This window comes from Vigna unguiculata, chromosome 2 (assembly GCF_037176805.1).
Source record: "Vigna unguiculata cultivar grain cowpea cultivar isolate G323 ecotype 2 chromosome 2, ASM3717680v1, whole genome shotgun sequence".
Taxonomy (NCBI): Eukaryota; Viridiplantae; Streptophyta; class Magnoliopsida; order Fabales; family Fabaceae; genus Vigna; species Vigna unguiculata.
This window is the reverse complement of record NC_140793.1, coordinates 20,873,210-20,899,003: the sequence shown is the minus strand read 5'-3', so window position 1 is coordinate 20,899,003 and position 25,794 is coordinate 20,873,210. Positions and strand designations below refer to the sequence as shown.

The 25,794-nt window shown below is 31.4% G+C and overlaps 1 protein-coding gene across 1 annotated transcript; it reads left to right on the top strand.

Annotated features, from left to right (window-relative positions):
- The first annotated feature begins 21,537 nt into the window (after positions 1-21,537).
- LOC114168262 (phosphatidylinositol 4-kinase gamma 5-like) lies at positions 21,538-24,522 on the top strand. Its single transcript, XM_028053018.2, has 2 exons — positions 21,538-21,901; positions 22,107-24,522. The coding sequence occupies exon 2, from the start codon at positions 22,270-22,272 to the stop codon at positions 24,196-24,198; it is 1,929 nt and encodes a 642-aa protein (XP_027908819.2). The 5' UTR covers positions 21,538-21,901; positions 22,107-22,269; the 3' UTR covers positions 24,199-24,522.
- The last annotated feature ends 1,272 nt before the right edge of the window (positions 24,523-25,794 follow it).

Genomic DNA, 25,794 nt, shown 5'->3' with positions numbered 1-25,794 from the left:
GAGGTGCGGGTTGGAGTTGATGGTGTGATTGAGAAATGATGTGAGAATGAGGGTGAATATGGTGTTTGTGTGTATTTTATGTGTGTAGGTTGAAGTGTAAAGGAGCAGTGGGTTTGGGGATTTTGTGTTGGTTATGCATGACTGGTGTTAGAGATTGAATGGTTAAGAATGATGGTAAAATGGAGACGATGGTGGTCGGGAAGATGAAGATGAGATAATGGTGAAAAAAGGTTCTGAAATGGCCCTTATTTTTGTGCTTTGGGTGCGTGGGTGTTTATGTGTAATAGACATTGAATATGATAATGGAACTGAGGTAGAAAGGTTGGGTTGTTTTAATTTTTTTTAATGTCTAATTAGGCCTCAGTTATTCTAGAATTGAGGCAGTAATGATTGAATATGCCTCAGGTGTGAACTGAGGCAGCAATGTAACATTTTTTACCTCGACAATATATGCATCAGGTCTTAAATCAAGGCCAAAAGACTAAAATAATTGCAGCAGAAACTCTCTCCTGCATTATAGTGAATTTCAGACCAAATTTATTATTTGTATAAATGTTATACTAATATTTTTTTATTTAAAATGAGTTTGTAACATATTACATTATTGTATACTATTAACTCATGTTTTGTTAATTATTACTTTTTTTCAAGATAGAACAATATTGTCTTTCTCCAATGTGAGACCAAATTTATTATTTGTATAAATGTTATACTAATATTGTTTTATTAAAAATGACATTTTTAGAAAAAATGGAACAAAATTGAATCAAAGAGACATAAGTAGAGACTAAATTGAAACAAGGAGACATACATGGAGATTAAATTGAAATAAAGACAATAACATTTTGTAGTGACACTGACATGTGACATTGCCCTGCCACGTGACAATGACAACACCACGTGTCACACTATGGACCTGACATGTGGCAACCAATTTTTTTTTGGAAAAACAAAAATTAAAAAAAAAAACACATATTGACATGTGGAACACCGTTAATAATATTAATAATTTTTTTTTTCTGAAAGGTGCCTAATTGAGACATTTTTTCAAAAATTGGGACACAATAAACATTAATTTAAAAACGTAGACAAAATTGATACTCTCGTACCAAAGTGTGAATCATCCGAGTAATTAAACCTATTAATTATATTTTAAATTTTAATTTTCTCCTAGAAAATCTGTAAATACATTATTTATGTTTTTATTAATTATGTAATGCTTTAAATTAATAAAGTGATATACTAAATTAGGGTAATACATTCCCATATATTTTAATTGTTTTTTGGATTTTTTTTTCATTATCCAAAGTTAATTACCTGCATAAGTTGATTTAATGAGTTTATAAGACACCGATGGACTTTTAGACTTTTCTTATTTTAATTGTCTATTTAGGTTAAAATTAAGATAAATTTATTGAAATCAGATAAGTCACCAAAAATTTTAATAGATACATCGATCTTTAGTCTTTGTACGGATTAAGGAATAGCAAGTAAGAGAGTTATCAAAAATTATACAAAAAAAAAAAAAAATACTATTTGAATAAAAAAAGTAAAATAAAAAGCCAATAGACAAAAATTTAATAAATTGTCGATTCGAGTGATTTGGTAGAGAGAATAAAATAATTTAATTTATAAATTACTGTATTTAAAAAATAATTAAAATTAAATTTTTTATTTATTGTTTTAAGATTTTTAATTTAAATATTATTTTATTATAATAAAACTTCAATATTATTAAAATATGATATATATATATATATATATATATATATATATATATATATATATATATAAATGTTTCCTGAATTAAACTTAATTGTAAAGAAACAAATGTTAATCAAATTAATAAAAGAAAACATTTATTTTTTCAGATAATTAATTGTAAATATTAACTTAAAATATGGAATAAAAGTTGGGTCATAAAAAAAAATAAGACGAGGGACTATGTAAGAAAAAATAAAGTTTTATCTTATAACTTTAAAAGTAATTACCCAACTTCATAATCTTGAATAAATAGAGTAATCAAAAAAGGCATAATGGTTTTGAAATTGGTGTTGGTGGGTGAGATTAATTTCATTTATGTCATTAATGCAACCTTTAATTTTGTAGGAGTTTTTTTACCAACGTAACACACTTCATTAATAACTGCTTGTAGCACACTTGATTGCATATAAGATGAAGAAAGTGTGAAATTAATAGTTAGTAGGAAGCATTTGATATGATTTAAAGAAGAAGCATTATTCATAGACAGTGATATGGCACTGACTAAGCCTAATCGGAATGGCCAAAAATATGTGGCAATGGATATAGATATAAACTTGCTTCTGTTGTATCAAAAGTAGTGACAAATGCGCATACCTAACACAGTTATCAACAAAAGAATCATGGTCATGCCAAGTTTCATCAATATTTAATAGCATTTTGGTCCCTCCACGTGTTATGCTTTTTCATGTGCAATCATGCATGCTTGTTGGTGATGCAATGTATATATTCAATAACCCTCTCCAATAGTAGTGTTCATAGCTACACTTCTTTCATATTAGGGTTGGACAAAGCAGTGATGAAAAAGTTACTATAAGATTATTGGTTTAGACTTTAGGTGTAGATTATCTCTCAAGTTAAGATGTTGTTTTCATTACTCAGTTCTGTTCCATATTTCCATCCAACACTCTGAACTCTGTATGTAATATGAAACAATCACTACTGAATTTAATTAAACGTGTATAAATAGTTACAGATATGCATGACGTCTTCGTAAACATTATTGTAAATGCATAATTTTTTTGAATGCATAATTGTAATCTTTAAAATTGTAAATGTAGATTTACTTTTTCCGTTTTCTAAAAATAATAACTTTATTTGTTATTTAGGAAACATCCTCACAAAACTTTGTGATACGCATTATCATGCTAGTTGAATATTATTGTATACATACAAAATTCATATTATTTTAAAAATTATTACATCTGATAATTTGCTCGGGATTCCACTCTTATTCGGACCAAAATGTGTTCATGTACAAATGAGATACAAACAAATAAGTAAGAGTTAGTCACTATAAGAAAAATTAATATTATCAACAGTGATAATGTTAACCACTATAAGAAAAATTAATATTATCAACGGTGATAATCTGTCGGTAATACTTAAAATTTGTCGATAAATTAAAATTATTGACAAATTTTCGAAGGTAAAAAATCTTTCGGTAATACCTTCGTAGATAAATTTTAATGATGGATAATAATTTCATCGATAATTACCGACAAAAATATTTGTCAATAAAGTCCATAATAGTTGTGGTTTACTAGTTTTTCTTTTTTTAGTACTGATTTTTTTTTGTTCAAATTTAGATTTTTTTTTCAAAATTAAACTTTTTCTTTGGGTAGAATTTATTATTTTTTTGGTTAAAATTTAGAAATTAGATTTTTTAATTGAAATTAGATTTTTTTTTCTTTTTTGGAATTTAGAATTTAGAACTTCTTTTGGTTAAAATTTATAATTATTGGAACTTTATTTGTCATAAGATGGCAAATCTTATCACTTCCATATGATTAATAGTCAACTTCATCATAAATAATTCTAGATTGCTTCACTACAAAAAATCACTTCCACAAACCACTATTTTTCTAGAAAAATAATACATACCACCTGCACAAACAATAAAAAAATGAAAAACAAAATCCACCACAATAACAACATTGTAGATCCAGAAAAAATTAAAAAAAAATACAAACAAAAACCCTCGCTCAAAACCAAGAAGAAGTCGTAGAAAACAAAAATAGAGCAGCGATGTGACGTGGTGGATGTTCACGAAGATGAAACTGATGAACAAACCCTCACTCAAGGGTGAGGCGAAATGGCGCTGGTGTGACTAGTCGACAATGCTTCCGGTCACATAGAGAAGGTGTTAGTGACGAAGGTGTGAAACATCATTGGAGAAGATGAGATCCATAAAGATGAAGAAACCTCGTGTTGTGAAAGAAAAAAAGGTATTTGCATTGGTGGCAACGTTCGAGGGATTCTCGTAGTGGTGGCGAGGACTGGGTTGGAGGGCTTCCCATGGTGGTGAGACTATGTTGGAGAAGGAAAGAAGGGGCAAGGAAGAAGTGACACAGAAGATTAAGGTTGTTTTAAAAAGGTAAGAAGTGGCAGAGTAGAAGACGGTACCTTTAGGAAGTGAAAGAGTGAATTAAGGTTTATGAGAAAGGAGAGGCAATTAGGGTTGATTTAACATGTTCACTAACATTGTAATGGGCCAACCAAATTAGCCCAATATCACACTACTCTCATTATTAAATTATTATTAATATTAATATTTTACCTTTGTAAGGATAAATTTAAATACCCATGATTTTGATTAAGTGATAAAAACTATTATGTATAAAATATGGTCATATTTTATTTGTAAGATGATAATTTTAGTTCAATAATATGTAACATGCAAGTTTTTGTCTGTCAAACAATACAATACCCATCAGCACAAAACACACAAAAAGAGGATGATCGCGTTGATCCAGCGACAACATTGTGGACCATGCTTATTGCCTATATGCAAAGCTCGTTTACGTCAGCTAAATTGGGATGAAGGTTTACTGCTTACTTAATGTTGGCTAAACCAACGAAAAAGCATAAAAAGTATAATAATAATTCTGTATGTTAGGGTCAAGCCCACAAACAATTGAAATAACTGAAAAACTTAAAACAATTTTCGTCGGCCAAGACGATGTAAATGACAAAAATTCAATGCATTTGACTAACTTTTGCATAGGCTAAGTCAACGAAAATGCATAAAAATATAAAAATAACTACTTATGTGTAGGCCAAGCCCACAAATGTTTGAAATAATTAAAATCTGAAACAACTTTTAAGTGGGTTTTGCGTGGGGTTAGCCGACGCAAATAATTTGAAATTTAATCGTTGGCGTCGGCCTATTGTGGGCTTGGCCGACGTAAATCCTATGAAGTTTGACATGAAGTATTTGTTTCCAAGCACATCCCAAAACCTACATCAAATCTCAAAACCTGCATCCACACACATTTCAAGCAATCCAACAATCCAGGATGTCATTTCATTCATTTAGAACTGAAATTGAAAACATAAAATTATGTACATTGTGACTTTAATTAGATCAAACTACAATAGTCACACAAAATCCATGAGTCTAACATCCAAGTAAGACAAGTCCTGAAATTGCCATTATAGTCACATTGGCATTTCATTGTATGTTTTACTACTTAGACTATACTACTCAACCTATAGAACCTAGTCGCAACCATATACAAGCCACAATCCACAATGGAAAAGAGAATGATTGCACTGAATCCTAAAAAAAAGAAAAACTAAAATGTAAGAGATTAATCTCTAAAGCCACTTTATGAGTATCCTATTAAATAATTAAGAAAGTAATTTTTTTGAAAATGTATACAAAATTTGAACAAAAACAAAGATGTACCATATTCAAGGAACAAGTTGATCATGCAAGTCTTCATCATAATGCAGATGCACGCGACTAATACCTCTTGAAGTGTTTGTATCCTGTTTCTCTAACATCATGGCTAATTGTTGCTTAATCAAACTTCATCAGTTCTCATAATGGCTTGTTTTACTTCTTCTAGAAGTCTCTCTATCTCAACCAACTGTCTTGGTCTTGGATGAATTGTGCGGGCTAAAATAGAAGGTTGAGTGAAGGATGACACACCATGATGAATGTTGGCAGCCAAGTCACTAGTGCCATAAACTTTGTCTCTACTTTTCCCTATAGAAACTTCTTTCCAGCATTGAATCTTTAACGTTGTTGTAGTTCCTGCAGAACTCTCTGTCTCCATGTCCCGCACACATTGATGATATGTCTCCTACTCATTCATAATATTTGAAAAGTGTTAGAATTGTATAGAACGAACAAAACTAAACCAATTATTGACCACCTACATATACTTCACATGCACATGTATCTACCTAAGCATCATCCTTCTTCTTATGAGTGATAAGTAACAACTCATCTGGATTCACAAGACGACCATGTTTTTGCTCCTAAGAAAAGTTATGCAATTTGTGAGATTATATCACCAGCCACATAAATTGATCAATAATATTGTATGTAAATTTGGCACATGTGTTATAGAAAACTTACGAGTCCCAATGCAATCTCAAGGTGAGATTTGTGTCCTATAGAGTGTAGTGTTCCACCTTTAGTTGAAGCTCTATTTGTTTTATTCTAAGAGGATATATCCTTGAACTCTTTAGTCTCCCAATTGTCATGCAATTGAGTTTAAGCTTTTTCACCCATCCAACTAGGTTTCTTCATTTTCTTCCTAGCTTTGGTGAGCATATCAGAAAGGCTTTTTCGAATTTTGCCTCATACACCTTTTGAATATGCCATTCATGGTCAAGTTCCCAAGTAATATGGGTATGCAAAAATAGAAAGTAATAAAGTGATAAGTGTTATATAATATCATAATTCATAACAATGAGGACATGCTAATTTTCCTTTTGTCCCCCAACTAGACAACATGGCCTAAGCAGGAAAAGCATTTATTGTCCACATCAACAAAGGTCACATTACAAAGTTTTCTTTTGTGGAAACATCATATGTCATGACACCTTCATTCCACAATTTATTGAGGTCATTAATAAACAGTTGCAAGTACACATCAACTTTTTTGGTTGGTTTGTTGGACCTGGTAGGAGACATGTCAAAAACAAGAAAGGTTTAGTCATACACAAATCAAGTGGTAGATTATAAGGAGTAACAAACATAAGTCAACAACAGTAAGGGAATGTTGAAGCTTGAACGTAGGGAGTGAAACCTTCAAAACATAAATTGGGTCTTATATGTCGTGGGTTAGCAGAAAAATCTGCATACACATTGTCAAAGTGTTTCCATGTTTTTTCCATCGGATGGATGTCGCAACACATCATCATATCTTCTATTTTAATAATGTCATCTTATTTGTATAGTAGTTTCCATTTATGCATATAGTCGTTGTAATCTTGGGATTAATGGCAAGTAGAACATTCTTTTTACTAAAGCACTCTTGTGTCTTCCTGTGCCACCTTTATGAGGTAAGTACCTAGAATTATGACAAAACTTGCATTCTATTAATTGGTCATCAAACTTGTAATAACATGCAACCACCTTCACAACAATCAATCTTTTCAACTTTCAACCCAAGACTTAACACAATCTTTTTTTCTTCATAGTAGTTCTTAGGTATGCAATTATCTTTGGGAGCGACATCAACAAACATTTGAATAAAATAATCTAATCATTTTTCAGTAGCATGCCAATTGGTTATGGCTGCTAGAGGTCTTATAGATATTGATAATCTTGACTCAGATGCTCTTTCATAAATGGGTTCATTTACATTATTGTGCATGTCATAAAACCTGTGTGCTTCAGATTAACATACTTTTTAGACAAGAACCAATTATTAGATTAACATGTTTCATGTCTTTCATAATTTCACTAGTCAATTACTCATTCAAAGAACATTCTGTTTTAAGGGCCAACATAAAAGCTCTCATATTTCCCATTCATCTAGATCAATTGTCAACATCAATCCTACGACTCTATCCAACCAACTCATTCAAATCTCGGTCCAAATGACTCAAACAACAAATTATTCATTATCAAAACCATACTAATAACAAACAATTCATATTCATCAAATTAAATACACTAGTGCAAAAAATACTTTTTGCATTGGTTAATTATGATTAATTACATCAGTTTTGGACCCAATGTAAATCACACCAATGTAATAAGTTCAAAGAATTTTACATCGGTTGTGGTTGAACCAGTGTGGTATATGAACTTGGAAAAGATGAAAATGAGGGAATAAGTCTACATCTGGAAAATAGAGTATTGTGTGGTAGGGAAATAAGGGATTTTTGAACCCAATATTATAGAGATTCAAAGATTAACCAATGTAATACATGTTCTTTTATTACGAAATTGCCACAACTCAATTTATCACAATGTTTCTTCAATAACTGATGTAATATCTTGTTGTAATATCTTTATTTTGCACTAGTGATATTGGGTATCAGCCCATAAAGCTCCAACAACATACAACTCAAAGCGGGTTAAACAACTCATGAGACTTTGCACCTGTCACACTTACCACCAATTTCTTCATGTTATAATCATATCCATGAACCGATGTTCCTCATCAAGTCATGAGAGGGTTAATTTCACTAACTCCCTAAGTATATCCTCTTTAATATCATATCGTATGCTTTGTGAAACCTCATTCGACTCTCACCACCTAGTAATCTTAAATCCCCTTCAATACACTTGGACTCACCTAAGATTAGAATTTCACCTTGGAAATAACTAATTTGACAACTATAACACACTAAATTTTCACAAGTATTCCTACATAATCAAACATAACTCAATATAATCATAATATAATTTGTGGCATGCAAAGAAAACTATTTAATAAAATATAAACCACATCTAGTACGTCTAACGCCATAAAGTCAAGGTCTCACTGTCTCGCTAGTGCTTGACAAGAGCTAGGCATCGCCCAACAGCGAGGCCCCTCGAACACCTCTGTTTGGAAATTTTAAAGTGGCGCCTTACGATGCTTTGTTAACTCCTAGCGATAATACATAATTAACCATTAACCACAATTTACACAATTCCTAAAACAATGTCTTTCATCGATTAAAATAAATTCAACATAACAACTAAGTTTTACTTAAATTTGTCTATGCTCGTAATCTCTATAGGCTATAACTTTCGAGAAATATAAAGGTTGTAAGTACAATCACAGTGCACATCAAAGACGTACAAATCATTCAAACATAAGGTCTTCAGTTTACTATACCATCATCAATGTAATAGTTTTAGATACTATATTTATTCAATACTTTCATCTACACTAAAGTACTATTTGCCAATCATACAACATCATTCAGATAAGAATCAATTTAAATTGTTCAACATATCAAATCCTATTCAATGATTCTCATAGTAGTGCACATTTCTTATACATGTTTAATTCCATTGAGTATACTCCATTTCAATATCATTCTTGATATAACATTTTAGCAAGCCTTAACCCTCTCAATACCATTTTCATTCTGCATTGATACATTAGTCAATATGATAAAATAGACTTTCCATTTATTCTTCAACGATTTCACAAAAATTCAACCTTTACACAGTTAACCATATACACACAATATATAAAATAGTGTAGTAAAAATCCCTAATTCACATTCAATTTAACTTCATCTTAGTTTCCATTTTCTGTAGCTATAATTATAAATTAGAAGAGCCTAAATGATTAATTTCTCTTACCTCGAGGAAGATTCCTAACATTGTTTTTCTCCTACACAACTTCAAAATGTATAGTTGCTCTATCTAGACAAACAAAAGTCCAATCAACAATCAAAGCACAATTTCATGACCACAAACAAATGGAGATCCATCTAAATGGTAGAAAAATTACATTCATCGGAAAGAAAGTCTCATGCAAGGGAGAAAACGTATTGCTTTAATAAAAATAGATAGAAATTGAACTTAGTCAAAAGATGAAATTATCACTCCAATACATTTCTTAACTCTTCAATTTCAATGTTGTAGTTAAATTTTGAAAAAGATGAGAAATGAAGAAAAAATTGAGAGTAAAAGAGAGAAAATTAAATATGGTTATGAAAATAGACTTACAGAAAAAAAAAAATATACGTACCGATGTTTCTTTTGCATTTCTTATTTTCTTTAATTTCATAATTTATTGTTATAATAAACTTCTGGACAATTTACACTATAATAAACTTAAACGAATTCTTATCAACCCAAAATCATCTCTTTTAACCATTCATTAAAAAAAAAAGGTAAACTTAAAATCCCAACATTAATAAAAGTACTTTGTAAAACCAAATTCTTACAAGTAAAACTTAATCTACGGGTACCAGCCCAAACATACAAGAAAACCAAGATAAGAACTCACATTGTGATAGGGAAAATGTTGTGGAGAAGAAAATTTCTAAGTAGTGTTGTAAGTCCCTTTTCAGTGTTATAAAGATTTGGGCCTGACCTTTTCGAAGGCCCAAGGCCAGCCCTACAGTAGAACCCCAATACCCCATTCAGTTGTCTCATTTGACTCTTGTCACCTTTTCAGAAACAACCCTCCTCTCCATCCCACAACTCAAGCAAGGAGCTCTGCTAGGGCACAGAGAAAACTCCATCTTCAAGCTAAGCTTAGTGTTCTTCTTTGGTAAGTACCCCGAATCTATTTTAGTCTTTCCTTTTTCTCCTTCCACCTTCTTCCAGTTGGCGTTTTGTTGCGGTTAGGGTTCCATTTCTTACTCTCATTGTGGGTCTTGGGGTTTCCGTTTCAGCTCACCTTTGTGGTCCGTAGAGCTGTTGTGCCAGGTTGCATTTCCTTGGATTGCTGCTCTTTTCTCGTGTCTAGAAAAGGTAAGGGGAGCTAGGTTTTTCGTCTCTTTTTGCTGCATGTGCTAGTTTCCACTACTGTTATGCATGAGATGACTGGAGGATGCGTGTATTTGTGTAAAATGGAGTTAAAATGCTTGAGGTGGTTTGTTTTTGAGGTTGCATGCGTGGAACAGTGGGGGGGGATCTGATATTCTCGCCCAAGCGGACCCGTCTCGCCTAGGCGAGAATATCAAAGGCTCGCCTAAGGTTCTGCCTCGAAAGCTCGCCTAGGCGACCAGTTCGTGTTTTGAGCGACGCCCTGTCTCGCTCAAGCGAGAAGGCCTCGCCTGGGCGAGAGTTCGTGAAATCCCCTTGTCGCATGTCTCGCCTGGGCGAGAGCCCGCTGTTTGAGTGAGGCTAGTCCCTCGCCTGAGCGAGTTCGTGAATGTGTGCTATGTTTTCTTGACTGTTTGGATGATTTGTTGCATGTATTGTTTAGATTATTCTTCCTAAATATGATGTACGTGAATATGCTTGGGTGTTTGGATTTTATGAACGAAATTGGCATGCTTGGTATGAGATTGATCATGGGTTTGTGGCTTCGTAATGTTTAACATGAAAATTGGATGAATGACCAAAAAGAGGTGGGAATTGTATGATAAACATGAAATTTGTATGTGATAGGCGTAATTCCATGAGTCTCGTGGGGAGATCTCATGGTGGTGTGTAGTGTATATATTAAGATATGGATTCAAGTAAGGATTGCATCCCGAAGCTCTAAAGGGGTCAGTGAGTCTCAAGTAGAGCAAGCTGACCCAAGTGGTGAGAGTAGCGGGAGGCCCTAGTCTCTGGCAGGATAATGGCCTTAGACGCTTAAAGGCTAACCTTGTGCGTGATAGGGTGAAACCCATTGGCAATGGCTCTGCAGAGCAGTAGAGGCCACCACGAGTGCAAGTGTCCAGTGAATCCGATCTTAGTATATGTATCCGGATAATTGAGTCATAGTGTCTTGCTTGTTTGCCATAACATGACTTATGTGTCTCTACGTTGTATGCCTGGGAATGCTTATGTACTTGTTCTTTTACACTATGATAAGTTTCACATTACACTAGCTCACCCTTGCATTTTGTGTATGTTCCTGTTGTGTTTTCTCTTTTGCGATGATCACCATTGGTGGGAGCAGATGGAAATACTCCTGGAGGTAGGCCTGATGGTGGTAGCAGTGCAGCCTAGTGGGGCCGTTGATATGGTTTTCGAAGAAATTCTATGGCCCTAGTGCCTTGTAATTCCATGCTCTTAGAGCATTTCTTTTGCATAACTGTTAAACTTTAGACTTGTTTTTTTGTTTATGGCATGGATGTATGCCCAGGTTTCCCTCTAAGTACTCATATGGATGACTGTTAAAGTACATTCTTTAACTCTTGTTTTCTTTTGTCAGCTTTGCTCCTTAATATTATAACTATGCGATGTTTTGTTTTAGTAGATTAATCTATTTAAATGGGATGTCACAAGTGTTATGTTCAAGATTTAGATTTCAAATCTAAAAGAAACATGGATATTAACCATTTATCCTTCTATTTCAAAATCATATATAAGCATTAATATTATATATATATATATATATATATATATATATATATATATATATATATATATATATATATATATATATATATATATATATATATATATATATATATATATATATATATATATATATATATAAAAGTTGTCCCTTTTAATTTAATCAAGAATGGCTTTTTCTTTTCTTTCTTTATATAAACTTTAACATATCTAACTGATGCGGTCCTTCATCCTAGTTGCATGAGTTAAAAAGGATAAAGGCACTTCATGGTTAGACAAAAGTGCAAAGTAATATTTGTTTGACCTAATTTTTTATTATGTTTTATCCTTTTCCCTTTCTTTTTACCTTCCAATTTTGTAAGTAAAAAGAAGGATCAATTATTAATTTTTTATTTTCAAGAAGAAAAAGAGAAAGTAGTTATTGCTACTACCAACATTTCAATCCCATGGGACTTGTAGTTATGGTAACATCATACACATTGTATATGCATTTAATGTGACATAGGTCACACAACCTTTTATAAGAAAATTTCAACCTTTCTCTAATATACGTGATACATTTTAATGAAACATATAACATTACAGCATTTGATTAAAAATAAAAAACAAAATTATAACATATTCAGATTCCATGTGTGCATGCTTTTATATATTTAATTTGTATGATTTAAGTTGTTAACTTTTTATTTAGTGTTGTAGTTTTACATTCTTAAGAGTTTAATTAACTGTCCAATAATAAAATTATTACATTAAAATTTGAAATAATTATTATGAAAATACCAAATTTATCACATACAAATTTGTATTAAAACGATAACACAAAAATTATTTAAAATATAAAAGCGTCTGACATTAGATTCTACTATAATTAAAAATTATCTTTTGTATCAAAAAGAAACAAAATGTAATATGTATTATTACACCATTAGCATTAAATTAAATAAAACACATCCTTAAAAGCGAAATTTTAACCTTTGTCTATATTCATATAGATGGTTATGTAGACAATATGAGTTTTTTTTTTTTTTTTATAGCATAAACAATATGATATTTAAACCTTAGTTTCGTCATCAGTCAAATTACTAGTTGTGTTTATTTTCATGTAACAAATATTGTATGTTTTCAACTGCTTTTAATTATATTTATTGGAAATAATGTTCCCATTTAGATTAATTTAAGAATATCTATTTTGAAATAATAATATTGTATATTTTTTTGAATTAATTAAATTTGATTATATTAAATTATTTTTTGTCCATATTTAATCCATAAGAAGTATTTACATCTTTTCATACTAAATGATTAAAAGAATGTCTTATTCGGTGTTGTTTTCTTTTCCTTCTTACTTTTTCTTTTCTTATCCCTTTCTTCTTTCTTCCTTTCTTTTTCTCATATAAATATGAATTATATTATTATTTATTGTACAGTGAAAGCAAAAGTGAAGCAGAAAACCAATGCACAGTGTTGTCTTCTACTTATTATAGCTTGTCTGGGCACACATGGGTTCAATCAGCCCACAGTTCATAATATTGATTCCCACACCACTTTAATAGGGTGGGTGCCACCACCAAAATCTGCTTCTTCTTATTCAAGATTCCTCCCATTTGTCTTAATTCTTTAAAACTTAAATAGATATAATTTATTTGCACCGTTATTTTTTTATACTTTAATATTATTTGTGAAATTATTTAGACTATTTTTAAAGTTGAATTAATTTAAAATTTACTTTTTAATATAAATTAAAATTATAAATTAAAGTTTATTTTAACAAAATTTATTATTTATTTAGATTTATTATTTTAATTGTTATCGAATTGAAATCAAACTACTTAATAAAACTTTTAAGTGATTTTTTTATATGATAAAATTAGCAAATATTTTTTTATAACGATTAAGTTGAATATTTTAACTTTATCATATCAAGATGGTAGTTATTAAGATAGAAATCGAGAAAATTTTAAAATTGATCTAAAAATTAGACATATTTAACAATATGTCCGTATTGAAATTAACTTACCTTAAAAGATAAGTTTAGATTCTTTCAAATTTTAACATATTGAAGATATTTTATTTCTTTATTAAAAATATTTAAATTATTGACGGAAATTATTGAAGGATGAAAATTTGTCAATAATAATTATCGATTGAAATTATGAATGAATTTTGATATTTTATGTAACAATGAAAGTTTTTGTCAATTTATGAGTTGGGTTATTGTGATTTAATTATTTGTCAGTAAATTTGATGGATAAGATTATCATAATTGTTTAAGATGCTAGACATTAATAATTGAATAGGAGAATTAAAATGAAATATCTCCAAATTCAGAGAAGGTGTTCCTCCATTCTCATGTGGAGTCTTGTCTTCCCATTCTCCTCTTTCATAAAATCTTCCATTTCCTCAAAATTCGCCTCAAATTCATGTCACACATCGTCCCAATTTCCAAGCGCATTCCCCACTCAATATTGACTTTAAAAACCCTCTTCGAGTGTGTATTTAGCATTCTGGTGCTACAACACCTCACCACCCTCGTTGTTTTCGTTGTTTGCTGGAGCGTCATCGTAAGGAGCAAATTCCGCCAGTGTAGGGAATCTTATTGTTAGAGGTAGATCTTTGTTGAGGTTTAAGGGGCCATGGCCCCCAACTTTTTTTAATATATGTAGTATATAATATAAATAAAAATTAAATTAGATGGATTTTTATTTTGTATAAAGTATAATATTTAATATTAATGGATAATAAAATATAAAATTAAATATAATAAAGAATAACAAAATTTATTGAAATAATTTTTATCTTCACCTTCATTGTTGTATAAGTTTTTCACAATATTCATCTTCCACTCTTTCATGTTTTTTTTCTTTCTTTCTTTGCTTTTTCCTAAAAAAAGGTAAAAAAATTGGATACAAAATCATTCTTTTTATTTTCATTTTTCATATGTTCTCTTTTGCTTTTTAAGATAAAAGAAGGTAACACTTTTTTATATCTTGATAATGAAATATTAGTTTAATAATTAGTATTTTTTTCATATCATTAGTTTTTTTTTGTATATTTTTAAATGAACATAGAAGGAAAAGATATGTAATATGTTTTTTCATAACCAATTTTTAGTTGTGATTTAATTATCATAAATTTTTCTTTCAGTAATTATGTTTTTCAAATTTCCATTAAATTTTGATAAATAATTTTGTAGTCTTAAACTTTTTGTTTTAAAAATAAGTATATTGATGAAGAATAAAATGATAAATTCACTTTTTTTTAAGTGATAAAAAAGAAGATATCGTGATGAAGATGAAAATAATACAAATGTACCTATTTACATATTTTCAACTTCTATACTAAGGGTCCAGTTGTTGAATTAGATGAACTCTTTCATATTAATTCTTTGAAACTTATAGCAGAAAAAATATTTTTAAATATGAGAATATCCATTTAATAAAAGACATGAAATTAGAAAAGTTTATTTAAAATAGATTTCCTATCAAATACAACTTCAAAATTATTATTTTTCTAAGGACAAACATACAACGAGATTCCAAATATATATCATATATACTTTTGTTATATTAATGATAATATTTAAATATATAAATTTTTGGTATATTATTTTGTTCTTTCAAAAATTTTGGTTAAAATCCGCTATTATTTATGTGATTTGAAATGTACAGTGATGCTCTTATTTTGTTCTTGATTTAGGATTTAAGGACTGCTATGTTGTTCATTTTCGTGTCAGGTTTTGTCTTGGAATTTAGCATTGTGATTTATGTGAAATGCAACCCATATGCATTTTCCTATTGGGTTTTTTATATTGCATTTGCTTAATAAAGTTTTTTTCTTGAATTTATGGTTTTCAATATTTCTCGTAGTCACGTAACGAAGTTGTGGATCTGTTGGTTGTAATCTACATTAATACTATTGTTGTTTGTCTGCAATTTCCTATGTTCGACATCAAACACTCAGCAAGATTTTAATTAGATATACTTCTTAAATATATATATATATATATATATATATATATATATATATATATATATATATATATATATATATATTTTGAAGAATCTAAACCAATAAAAAATCTTAATCTTCTTTGAATATGTTTCACCTTATGATGTGATATCACTTTTAAGTGACTTCAAGAATATTTTTACTAGTTTTATTTTAACAAGAAGAGTTTACGAAAACTGAAACAATAAAAAAATTATATTCATATTTCAATTTTTTTACAACTTAGAAATTAATTTATTTATTAAAATATTTTGTTAGTGTTAAGACCTAATTCTTAATTTAAGAAATATTTCAATGAGACGAGTCACTATAATAAAAGTGTGGAGTGGAAAAAATATTATTAAATTTAAGTTATCTTAGTATGTTTTCATGTCACATATTTCACTTATATATTCCATGTTATCATTGAAAACATATGTTTTATAAATATATATTTATTTTTGTAAAAAATAATAAAATTATTAACATTAATATTATTATAATTATAAAATTAAATATAAATAATTTTTACAATTTTATTATGAATATTCTTTTACTTTGTAATAATGTTTAAATTAGAAAATAATTAAATTTACAAAATTTATCAAACTAAAAAAATGTTTAAATTTAAAAGGTCACTTTAATATTTAATTTAAAAAACTTTTATTTAAAAAGATGAAATTAAAAAATAAATATAGACAATTTTTTTATGTGACATTCATTTAATAGAATTATTCTAATAAATAAAACATCAAATATTATAATATAATAGAGGAAATTACATAAAGTATATTAAAATCAACCATTATAGTCATCCAAAATATACTGAATAAACAGAAGCATCATGTGCGTAAAACAACCCAATAAACACCACTAAGAACATAACATATGTGCAAAAGGTGCTCATGAGAGCATAAAAGACAAAAACAATTCTTCAAAAGATGCTCAGAAAGGAGCAAAATCTAAAATGTCTACTATAGATAGCAGCGTCTCCACTATCCTGATGATCCACGGGTGTTTTCACATGCTTACACTAATATTGGTGATCATTGCAAAAATGAAACACAACAAGAAAACATGGCACAAAAGAAGAAGGGTAAGTTAGTGAAAACAATTTAATAGATAAATAAAAAAGTTATGAGCACAAACAACATGTAATAGCAACCAATAGAAAACTCTCTAACTTGATTACCAGGATACATGTAATGAAATCAGATTCACTAGAAACTTGTACTTGTGGTAACCTCTATGCTATGCAAAGTCGGATTTCACCCTACCACACACAAGGTTAGTCCATGATTATTTAAGGTCATTATCCTACCAAAGACTAGGACTTCCTGCTATTCTCACCACATGAATCAGTCTACTCTATTTGAGTCAGACTGATCCATTAGAGTGTCAAGATGTAACCTTAAGTCATTACATACATTACTTTATTACCAAAAGAATTTCTCCATGAAATCCTCACATACTCTACATGTTATCTCATAATAATTACCATCACAGGTTAAACACATCAAAGACAGTTCAAACTATCCCCTTATAGATGCATAAACATATACTTCATGCTTTTAAAAGGAAATTAGTCAACCACAGATTCAACATGAGAATTAAAACAAGTCTGCACCATTCTCGCTTAGGCTAGGTCTCACTCGAGCGACATGGTTCTCCCGCTCAACCTAAAAATTTCTCACTTGAGCGAGAACTCAAACAGAAAGCATAGTGAACATTTGTGAGTTCTCACTTAAACTAGACTTTCTCGCTTAGGCGAGATTGCTCTTCGCTTGGGCAAGAATTCTCGCTTAAACGACAACTCAAGCAAAAACAAAGGTGAGGCTAGATGCTCCTTGCTTAGGCGAGAACAACAGACTCTTACCTACTCACGCATGAACAACCATAATCCTAAATCAAACAACATACAACTTGAAGCCATTTGGTCAATTCATTCTGAGGAGGACTTCACAATGGTCCTAGTCCAACCTCTCTTTAAGAGGAGAAGAGGAGTGAGTTGTTTGTGGATTGAGAGAAAAGTTGAGAGAGAAGGTAAAGAGGAGTTGAAAGGGTTTGGGAGAATGGAGTGACTCTTTTCTTTTTATTTGTTTGAAGTACAAATATATTAAAAAAAAGAAAGGGTTTTACAACATTATATTATGAATCATATAAAGATAATTTCTAATTTCGATATTTTCTTAATTAGATATTTTTATATTTTATTAAATTAAAATAATTTATTATTTGATAAAAATATAATTGTTCAATCCTTTTATTTAAAGATAATAGTAAAATATTTTCAACTAAAAGAATAATGTTTAACTCTAATTTTTTCAATATTATTTATCATTTATTTTTTAAATTATATTATTTTAACATGCAGATATAGACACCAGACTAATTCAAATAATAAGATGGTTTAATTAATCGTATAGTACCCAGTTTGGGGCTAGTGTGTCAAATAGGTATCCGGTTTTAAAAAAGTGTCAATTACATCCCAACTTTTGAAAATTGCTTCAATTAGGTCCCTTTCAGACAAAGTTGACTAACGCCGTTAGTCAACGTGCCACGTGTCAATCTGTGGTTTTTTTTATTTTTTTTTAAATTTTAATTTTTTTTTAAATTTTTAATTTTTTTTTAAATTTTTAATTTTTTTTAATTTTTTTTAAAAAAAAATTAAAAAAAAAAGCCACGTGTCAAGTCCCTGTGTGTGCCACGTGGCATTGTCAGTGCCACGTGGCATTGTAATACCACGTGTCAGTGTCACTATCAGATGTCATTGTGTTGATTTCGATTTAGTCCCTATTTATGTTTTTTCGTTTCAATTTAGTACCTATTTATGTGTATTTGATTCAATTTTGACCTAATAATTTTTAATAATTAAATTTTTTTTATAAAATTAAAAGTAATTAAGTATAAAAGTTTTACAAAAATTAAGTATTTGATATTTATATTAAAATTTAGTGGTAAAAGTCATTTTATTAAGTCATTTTTAATAAAAACAAATTAGTATAACATTCATACCAATAAAAATTTTGATTTAAAATTAGTAAAACACAATATTGTTCCATTTAAAAAAAAAATTAACAAAACATGAGTACTTAATAAAAAAGTAATTAATAAAGTAATATGTTAAAAAGTCATTTTTAATAAAAAATATTAGTATAACATTTATACAAATAATAAATTTGGTCTGAAATTGAGAGAAACATTATAAATATTAGTACTTAGTTTTGTAAAACTATTTATAATTAATTAATTTTAATCTTATAAAAAATGGATTACAAAAATATTTTAATTATTAAAAAAAAATGGGACAAAATTGAATCAGATACACCTACTTAGGTACTAAATTGAAACAAAAAGACATATATGGGGACTAAATCGAGATCAACACAATGACATCTGATAGTGACACTGACATGTGGCATTACAATGCCACGTGACACTGACAATGTCACGTGTCACACACAGGGACTTGACACGTGGCATTTTAATTTTTTTTTTAAAAAAAAAATTTAAAAAAATTTAAAATTAAAAAAAAATTAATTTTTTTTTAAAAAATCAAAAAAACCACAGATTGACACGTGACACGTTGACTAACGGTGTTAGTCAACTCTGTCTGAAAAGAACCTAATTAAAACAATTTTCAATAATTGACACTTTTTTAAAACCGGGGTACCTATTTCGCACACTAACTCCAAATTGGGTACTATACGATTAATTAAATCTAATAAGATTTAAGGCAAGAACCTCATCCATGTGAAACATAACCGCCTACCCAAAATTAAATAAAGAAACCCGAGTGGCCAAAGCTAAATTTATTTATTAATTTAATTATTAATTTTTTAGTATGTATTTATTATTTTCTGAACATTATTAAATAATTAAAATTAAAAAATTTATTTTATGAGAATTTTTGGGCTTGACTCTATCATCACATCATGTTTCTTTCAATCAAGACAAAGTTTGTGCATGCCAATTCAGGAGTGAGTCAGTGCAGGGAAGCAATTCCCATCTTCTTCACATAACAGTTAGATTGAGAGCGACCTGGTCCAGAGAAACCGTCTGATCCTCTGTTAGGGTTTGATGAACTTTTCTAATTAAAATTTTATTTCAATAATATTTATTTTAATTAATTATTTATAATGTAATTTATCAAAATTAAATTTCATTTTGTTTGATTAAATAGTATACTTTTTGCACCAAAATAATATTAGAACTTTATTTAACCCGAATTAATATCGTCACCAAATTCCCTGTCAATCTGTAAATGAGATTCGATCAGTTAAAAAAAAAGAAAAAAAGTACGTGATAGATCTAGATACAATTCTTACACTTAATCTGAACCGTACAATCTTATCAAGAAACCTATGATCTAATTTTAGGACCCACAACAACATGATGTTCTTACTTTTGGTCAAACTATTTTAATTTGACTCATAATTTCTTTTCCTTTTTAACTTGAATTTGGTAATCTTATCTTTTCAATTATTTGATCTAATTAAAAATTTTCCACTTTTAAGGTTCAATCAATATGGCCCCCTACTAATTTTGTCCTGGAATTTTCACTTAACCAAGTTAATTCAAGTTGATTATACCTCCTGTTCAAATTTTATTAATTGAATAATTAAATTTATTTAAAGAGTACAGTATATTTTATATTAAATTTTAGTCTCCTCAAAATATTAAACGAAAACTGTCCTTACATGGTAGGTTATAATATTTATTTAATCAATAATTATTTTTTTAAAGATCTAAATCAGTTCATTCTACTATATTATGTGCATTAACGAAACTCTATGTAACAATCTGTATAAGAAGAATAAAAAAAGGTAAAAGGTGCAGTATGTATATATTACCGGATACACGAGTTGTATGCTACTTATGTTTTTTAGGAGTTATGGTAATTATTTCATCTCTTAAATATACTTTAATTATTTAATCTTTGAAACATATTTAAGTTATATCAAATTATTAATTTGACTTATAGATAAACTAAAGTCACATAATTATAATGAGCTATTATACAAGGTAAACATTGTATATTATAATACTAAAAAATGTATTAACATAATTAAAATGAATTATTAAGAGTGTATAATTATAATAAACAAACTAAAATGTAATAAAGCAGTAAATGAAAAATAAGTGAGATGTTGAAAGAAAAGAATTAAGTGAATGCTTATCCATAATAATGAATGAGCATTGATTAGGCGTTAATATTTGTAGGAAAGGGTAGTTTTGACATTGAAGAGGCGCACGTGCGAGAAACGCGTGAGCAAGGAGAATCGACGATGCAAAATCACCGCACAACATTGCTGAATCGCTTCCCTCCTTCGCTAACTGCATTCCTTGACGGTGACTCCTCAGTCGCACGTCACCCTCCAGTTCCTTATCTCCACGTCATTCTACCCTCACACGTGTAGTTATCGCGCGGTAAGATCCAACGGCTCTCATTCCTGGTTCTAGACCCTTCCACTCTCTCATCACACACAGACAGAGTAGTCAGCTTCTAACCATGGTTACTTTCTTAACCGGCCTCCTCTCATCGGGTTAAAGCGAGAAGAACACTTCTAGCGTGAGCAAGTGAGAGCGAGAAATACAAAGCACACGGAAAAAGAAAAATAAAAAAGAAAGACAAGAAGAGAGATATAGAAAGGGAAAGTGAGAGAGAGAGGGTTCAAAGGTTCAACAAGCTTTTTGCGTGTTGTTGAGAAGAAAACCCTCCGAGTCAACTCGGACGAGTTGCCTCATCGTACGGTTTCGTCCTCGGGCCCTGTCTTCTTCCCCTTCCTTAATCCTCATTTTTCCCTCCCGGAATCGTCGTTTGCTGGGTTTTGCACTGTTTCGCTTCGATTCGTGTTCAGATCTCGCATTGATTTCAGGGATTACGAATTCTAGTCTCAGCTGAATCGACGCTGTTCAACTTCTCTCCCTTGATAAGGGGTACTTTCATTCCTTCTGTTCAATTTGTTGTCATCTTCTAATTTTCCCTCACAGTCCTGATTCATGATGCTCTTAACATTTATGTGTTTTTTTTTTTTTATTAACAATAGCTTCCAAAGTATATTGAAGCTGATTTTTTATGATTTATTTGCACATGGGGTTTATTTATGAATTGTAATTCAGCCATTTTGTAATATATATGCAGATTTTAGGTGAAAACTTGAAGTCATGGTTTGGTTGATGTGAGAAATTAATGATCGTTGCGAGACATTGGAATAAAGCTTTCACTGTAGTTGACAACTACTTGGGAGGGAAGAGAACGAATCTTTCTTCCGCTGTTGTCTTGTGCTGTGGTTGTTGTTCTGTTGATGTCTCGGAAACTCGACAGCCCTGTGCAGACTCAGATGGCCGTGGCAGTGATAAGGAGCAGTCCGCTTGGGAGAGAGTATCATGGGAAGCAACCCGCTGGGCGAAGGCGCGTGTTTGTGCAAACAGAGAAAGGGTGTGTGTTGGGTATGGAGTTGGATCGGGGTGACAATGCACACACTGTTAAAAGGAGGTTGCAGCTTGCTTTGAATGTCCCCATTGAAGAGAGTAGTTATCTGACTTTTGGGGATATTGTGTTGAAGAATGACCTTAGTGCCGTTCGGAATGATTCTCCCCTTTTGCTCACTAGGGGGAATCACATCCATAGGAGCTCCTCCACGCCGTGTCTTTCTCCAAAGGGGAGGGACATCCAGCAAAGGGATAAGAGTGGCCCTATTGAGATATTGGGACAGTCGAATCGCCTTCATAGGATCAAACACATGATCAAGGACATTATGAAGGCGATTAAGATGGGGATTGATCCGATTCCAGTGCATAGTGGACTTGGTGGTGCATACTATTTCAGGAACAGTAAGGGGGAGAGTGTTGCAATCGTGAAGCCCACTGATGAGGAGCCTTTTGCTCCAAATAACCCAAAAGGTTTTGTTGGGAAGGCACTTGGGCAGCCTGGGCTGAAGCGATCGGTTCGGGTTGGGGAAACCGGGTTTAGGGAGGTTGCAGCATATCTTCTTGACTATGATCATTTTGCCAATGTGCCGCCGACTGCACTGGTGAAGATTACACACTCGGTGTTCAATGTGAATGATGGTGTGAATGGGAACAATTTTTGGAGGAAGAGGTTGGTTAGCAAGATTGCGTCTTTCCAGCAGTTCATTCCTCATGATTTTGACGCCAGTGATCATGGTACATCGAGCTTCCCGGTTGCTTCTGTGCATCGTATAGGGATTTTGGACATTAGGATTCTTAACACAGATAGGCATGCTGGGAACCTGTTGGTTAGAAAGCTTGATGGCATTGGGAGTTTGGGTCAGATGGAGCTGATCCCCATTGATCATGGCCTCTGCCTTCCTGAAACTTTGGAGGATCCATATTTCGAGTGGATTCATTGGCCACAGGCTTCAATACCATTTACGGAGGATGAGCTTGCCTACATTGACGATCTTGACCCTTATCGTGATTGTGACATGCTGAGAATGGAGCTTCCTATGATCCGAGAGGCGTGTCTCAGGGTGTTGGTGCTGTGCACCATTTTCCTCAAGGAGGCTGCGGCTTATGGCCTTTGTCTTGCTGAAATTGGTGAGATGATGACTAGGGAGTTCCGCAGGGGAGAGGAGGAGCCCAGTGAACTAGAGGTTGTTTGTTTGGAGGCGAGGAAGATGGTGGCGGAGCGGGAGGAACCATCTCCCAGGCCCTCTCCCAGGGCTGACATGAAAGAGGATGAGTTTCAGTTTGATATAGATTATGAAGAAGTTGGACTAGATTTTACACCAAAGATGGCAATGGATGACCCTTTAACCAGAGCAACTTTTCAGCCTGCAGTTGGGAACGGGTATGGTCGCAACCCGCTTTCCAAATTGGATGAATGCATCGAGGAGGAGGTAGAAGGTGAGGGAGAATCTCCTCAGGAATTTGTTACCTATTCTGCTGAAGAAAAAATCCCAACTGTTTCAGAACTTTCTGCCACACTGAAAAATACCATTTTAGATGGGAAAAACCAGAATCAACAGAAATATTCTGGAGGAAAGGTGGATAATGGCCATTTTTCAAATTCATCATCTGGTCATAAGAGTGCCAATGAGCAGCTTCCTGCAAGCATAAGCTTTGTGGATGTGGCAGATATGACTGATGATGAATGGACATTGTTTCTGGAGAAGTTTCAGGAGCTGCTGTATCCGGCATTTGCTAAGAGGAAATCGATAACCTTAGGTCAGAGGCAGAGACAGAGGCTTGGTACTTCGTGCCAGTTTTGAAGTTGAGCAATACAATGGTATGATAGGGAGGACCATAGACGAAGAAGAATAAGGCTTTGTAGGTTTTAGGGAAATGCATTAAGGGTTGTTAAAGATAGTTCTGGTTTATGAGATTTGAATGAGTGCTTTGGTTGGAGAGAGAACCTAGGAAAACCTGCTGTAAATATGCTTGGCATCAGCTAAGTGGTGAGCCGATTAGTTTAGTTGTTTGTATTTTGATTTCATGATTTCATTTCTTCTTTACCCCTCCTTCTCTTTGTAGGATAAAATTGTGAAATGAAACTTGTGTATATAATGAAATGGCATGTGCCCTTTTTTCCGTCATCTTGTGGATTCATTACGTGCCTATGTACTGTGACGAATTGTGCGTAAACGTGATAGATGCGGCCACAATGGTGGTCTCAAAACATTTCAAAATCTTTGATGTTGCAGACGAACTTGCGCTGATGTTTTTTTAGACCTTCATTCATGCATATGTGCATGTTTTTTTCCAAAAACCTTCATTCAGCTGATTGCATAACTATCTGCGCACTGAATTACTTGTGTTCGATGATTGAGTTGGTGAAATGAGAAATATTCTATATGGTTAAATTTTCCAAAATAGACCCGTCATGTTTGGTTCGATTGGCTTGATTTGATTAAATATCAAGTTTAGAAGTATTGACATTGAAAGAATGATTTAACAATGATTTAGATTAGGAAAACTAGTTTATACTTCAGAGTGATACTTGAAAATTTTTGTGAGAGAATCGGTTTCTTTTGGTTGATAAAATAAAGTATCTAGTGTATGTCATGTGAAATAAACTTTACTTCACATGGAAGGTAGTGATTTTTTTTACTGTAACATTAGTTGATTTACTGTGAAAGCCCCACTATTAATTACAACAAAGTATGGGGAAAAAACAGCCTACAGGACATTAATTCAATAGTCAGTTTTCTGAAAGCCAGATTCCTACTACAATATTAATATGTTTATGGACTGGTTTGCAAACAATTCAATAATCTTGTAGGGATTAATTTAATTTACTTACATACTTATCTGTATGCTTAGTCTATGGTTCAATATCCAATAATTGATTAAGAGTAACATGTTTGTAACTTTATGTTGATACAGGTTAAGAAATCATGATATCTAGATAACTTGTGTCTTAAAATTCAAAAAGTTTGATGCATTTAGTCACTTCCTTATCTTTGAGATGTTGATGACACTCGGTTTCTTTGAAAAAGACATCTTGAGTGGTGGGTGTAGAGTAAAGGAATCCAGTTTAATCAAAACCGTGGATCCTTTTGTTGCATTGTGGCATGATGCTTCCGAGACCTGCTAAACCAGACACTTTTGTCATCCAGGCACGTGAGTACCCATGCTAATGAATGGATAATTTTTGTATCTACATACTTATAAGTTCAATGTGTTTTAGTATGAAAAATCAAATTTTGAAGTAGAATTAATATTGGAGAACTTGATCCAATCTAAATAAAGTAAATTCTGGTATCATGGAAAAAAGTAAGAACGGGTTTGCACATTATGAAATTTCAATAATAATCATTAAGGTGAAAAACTGAGAGATCTCACACTGTTGAAGTCGGCTTCTTTTC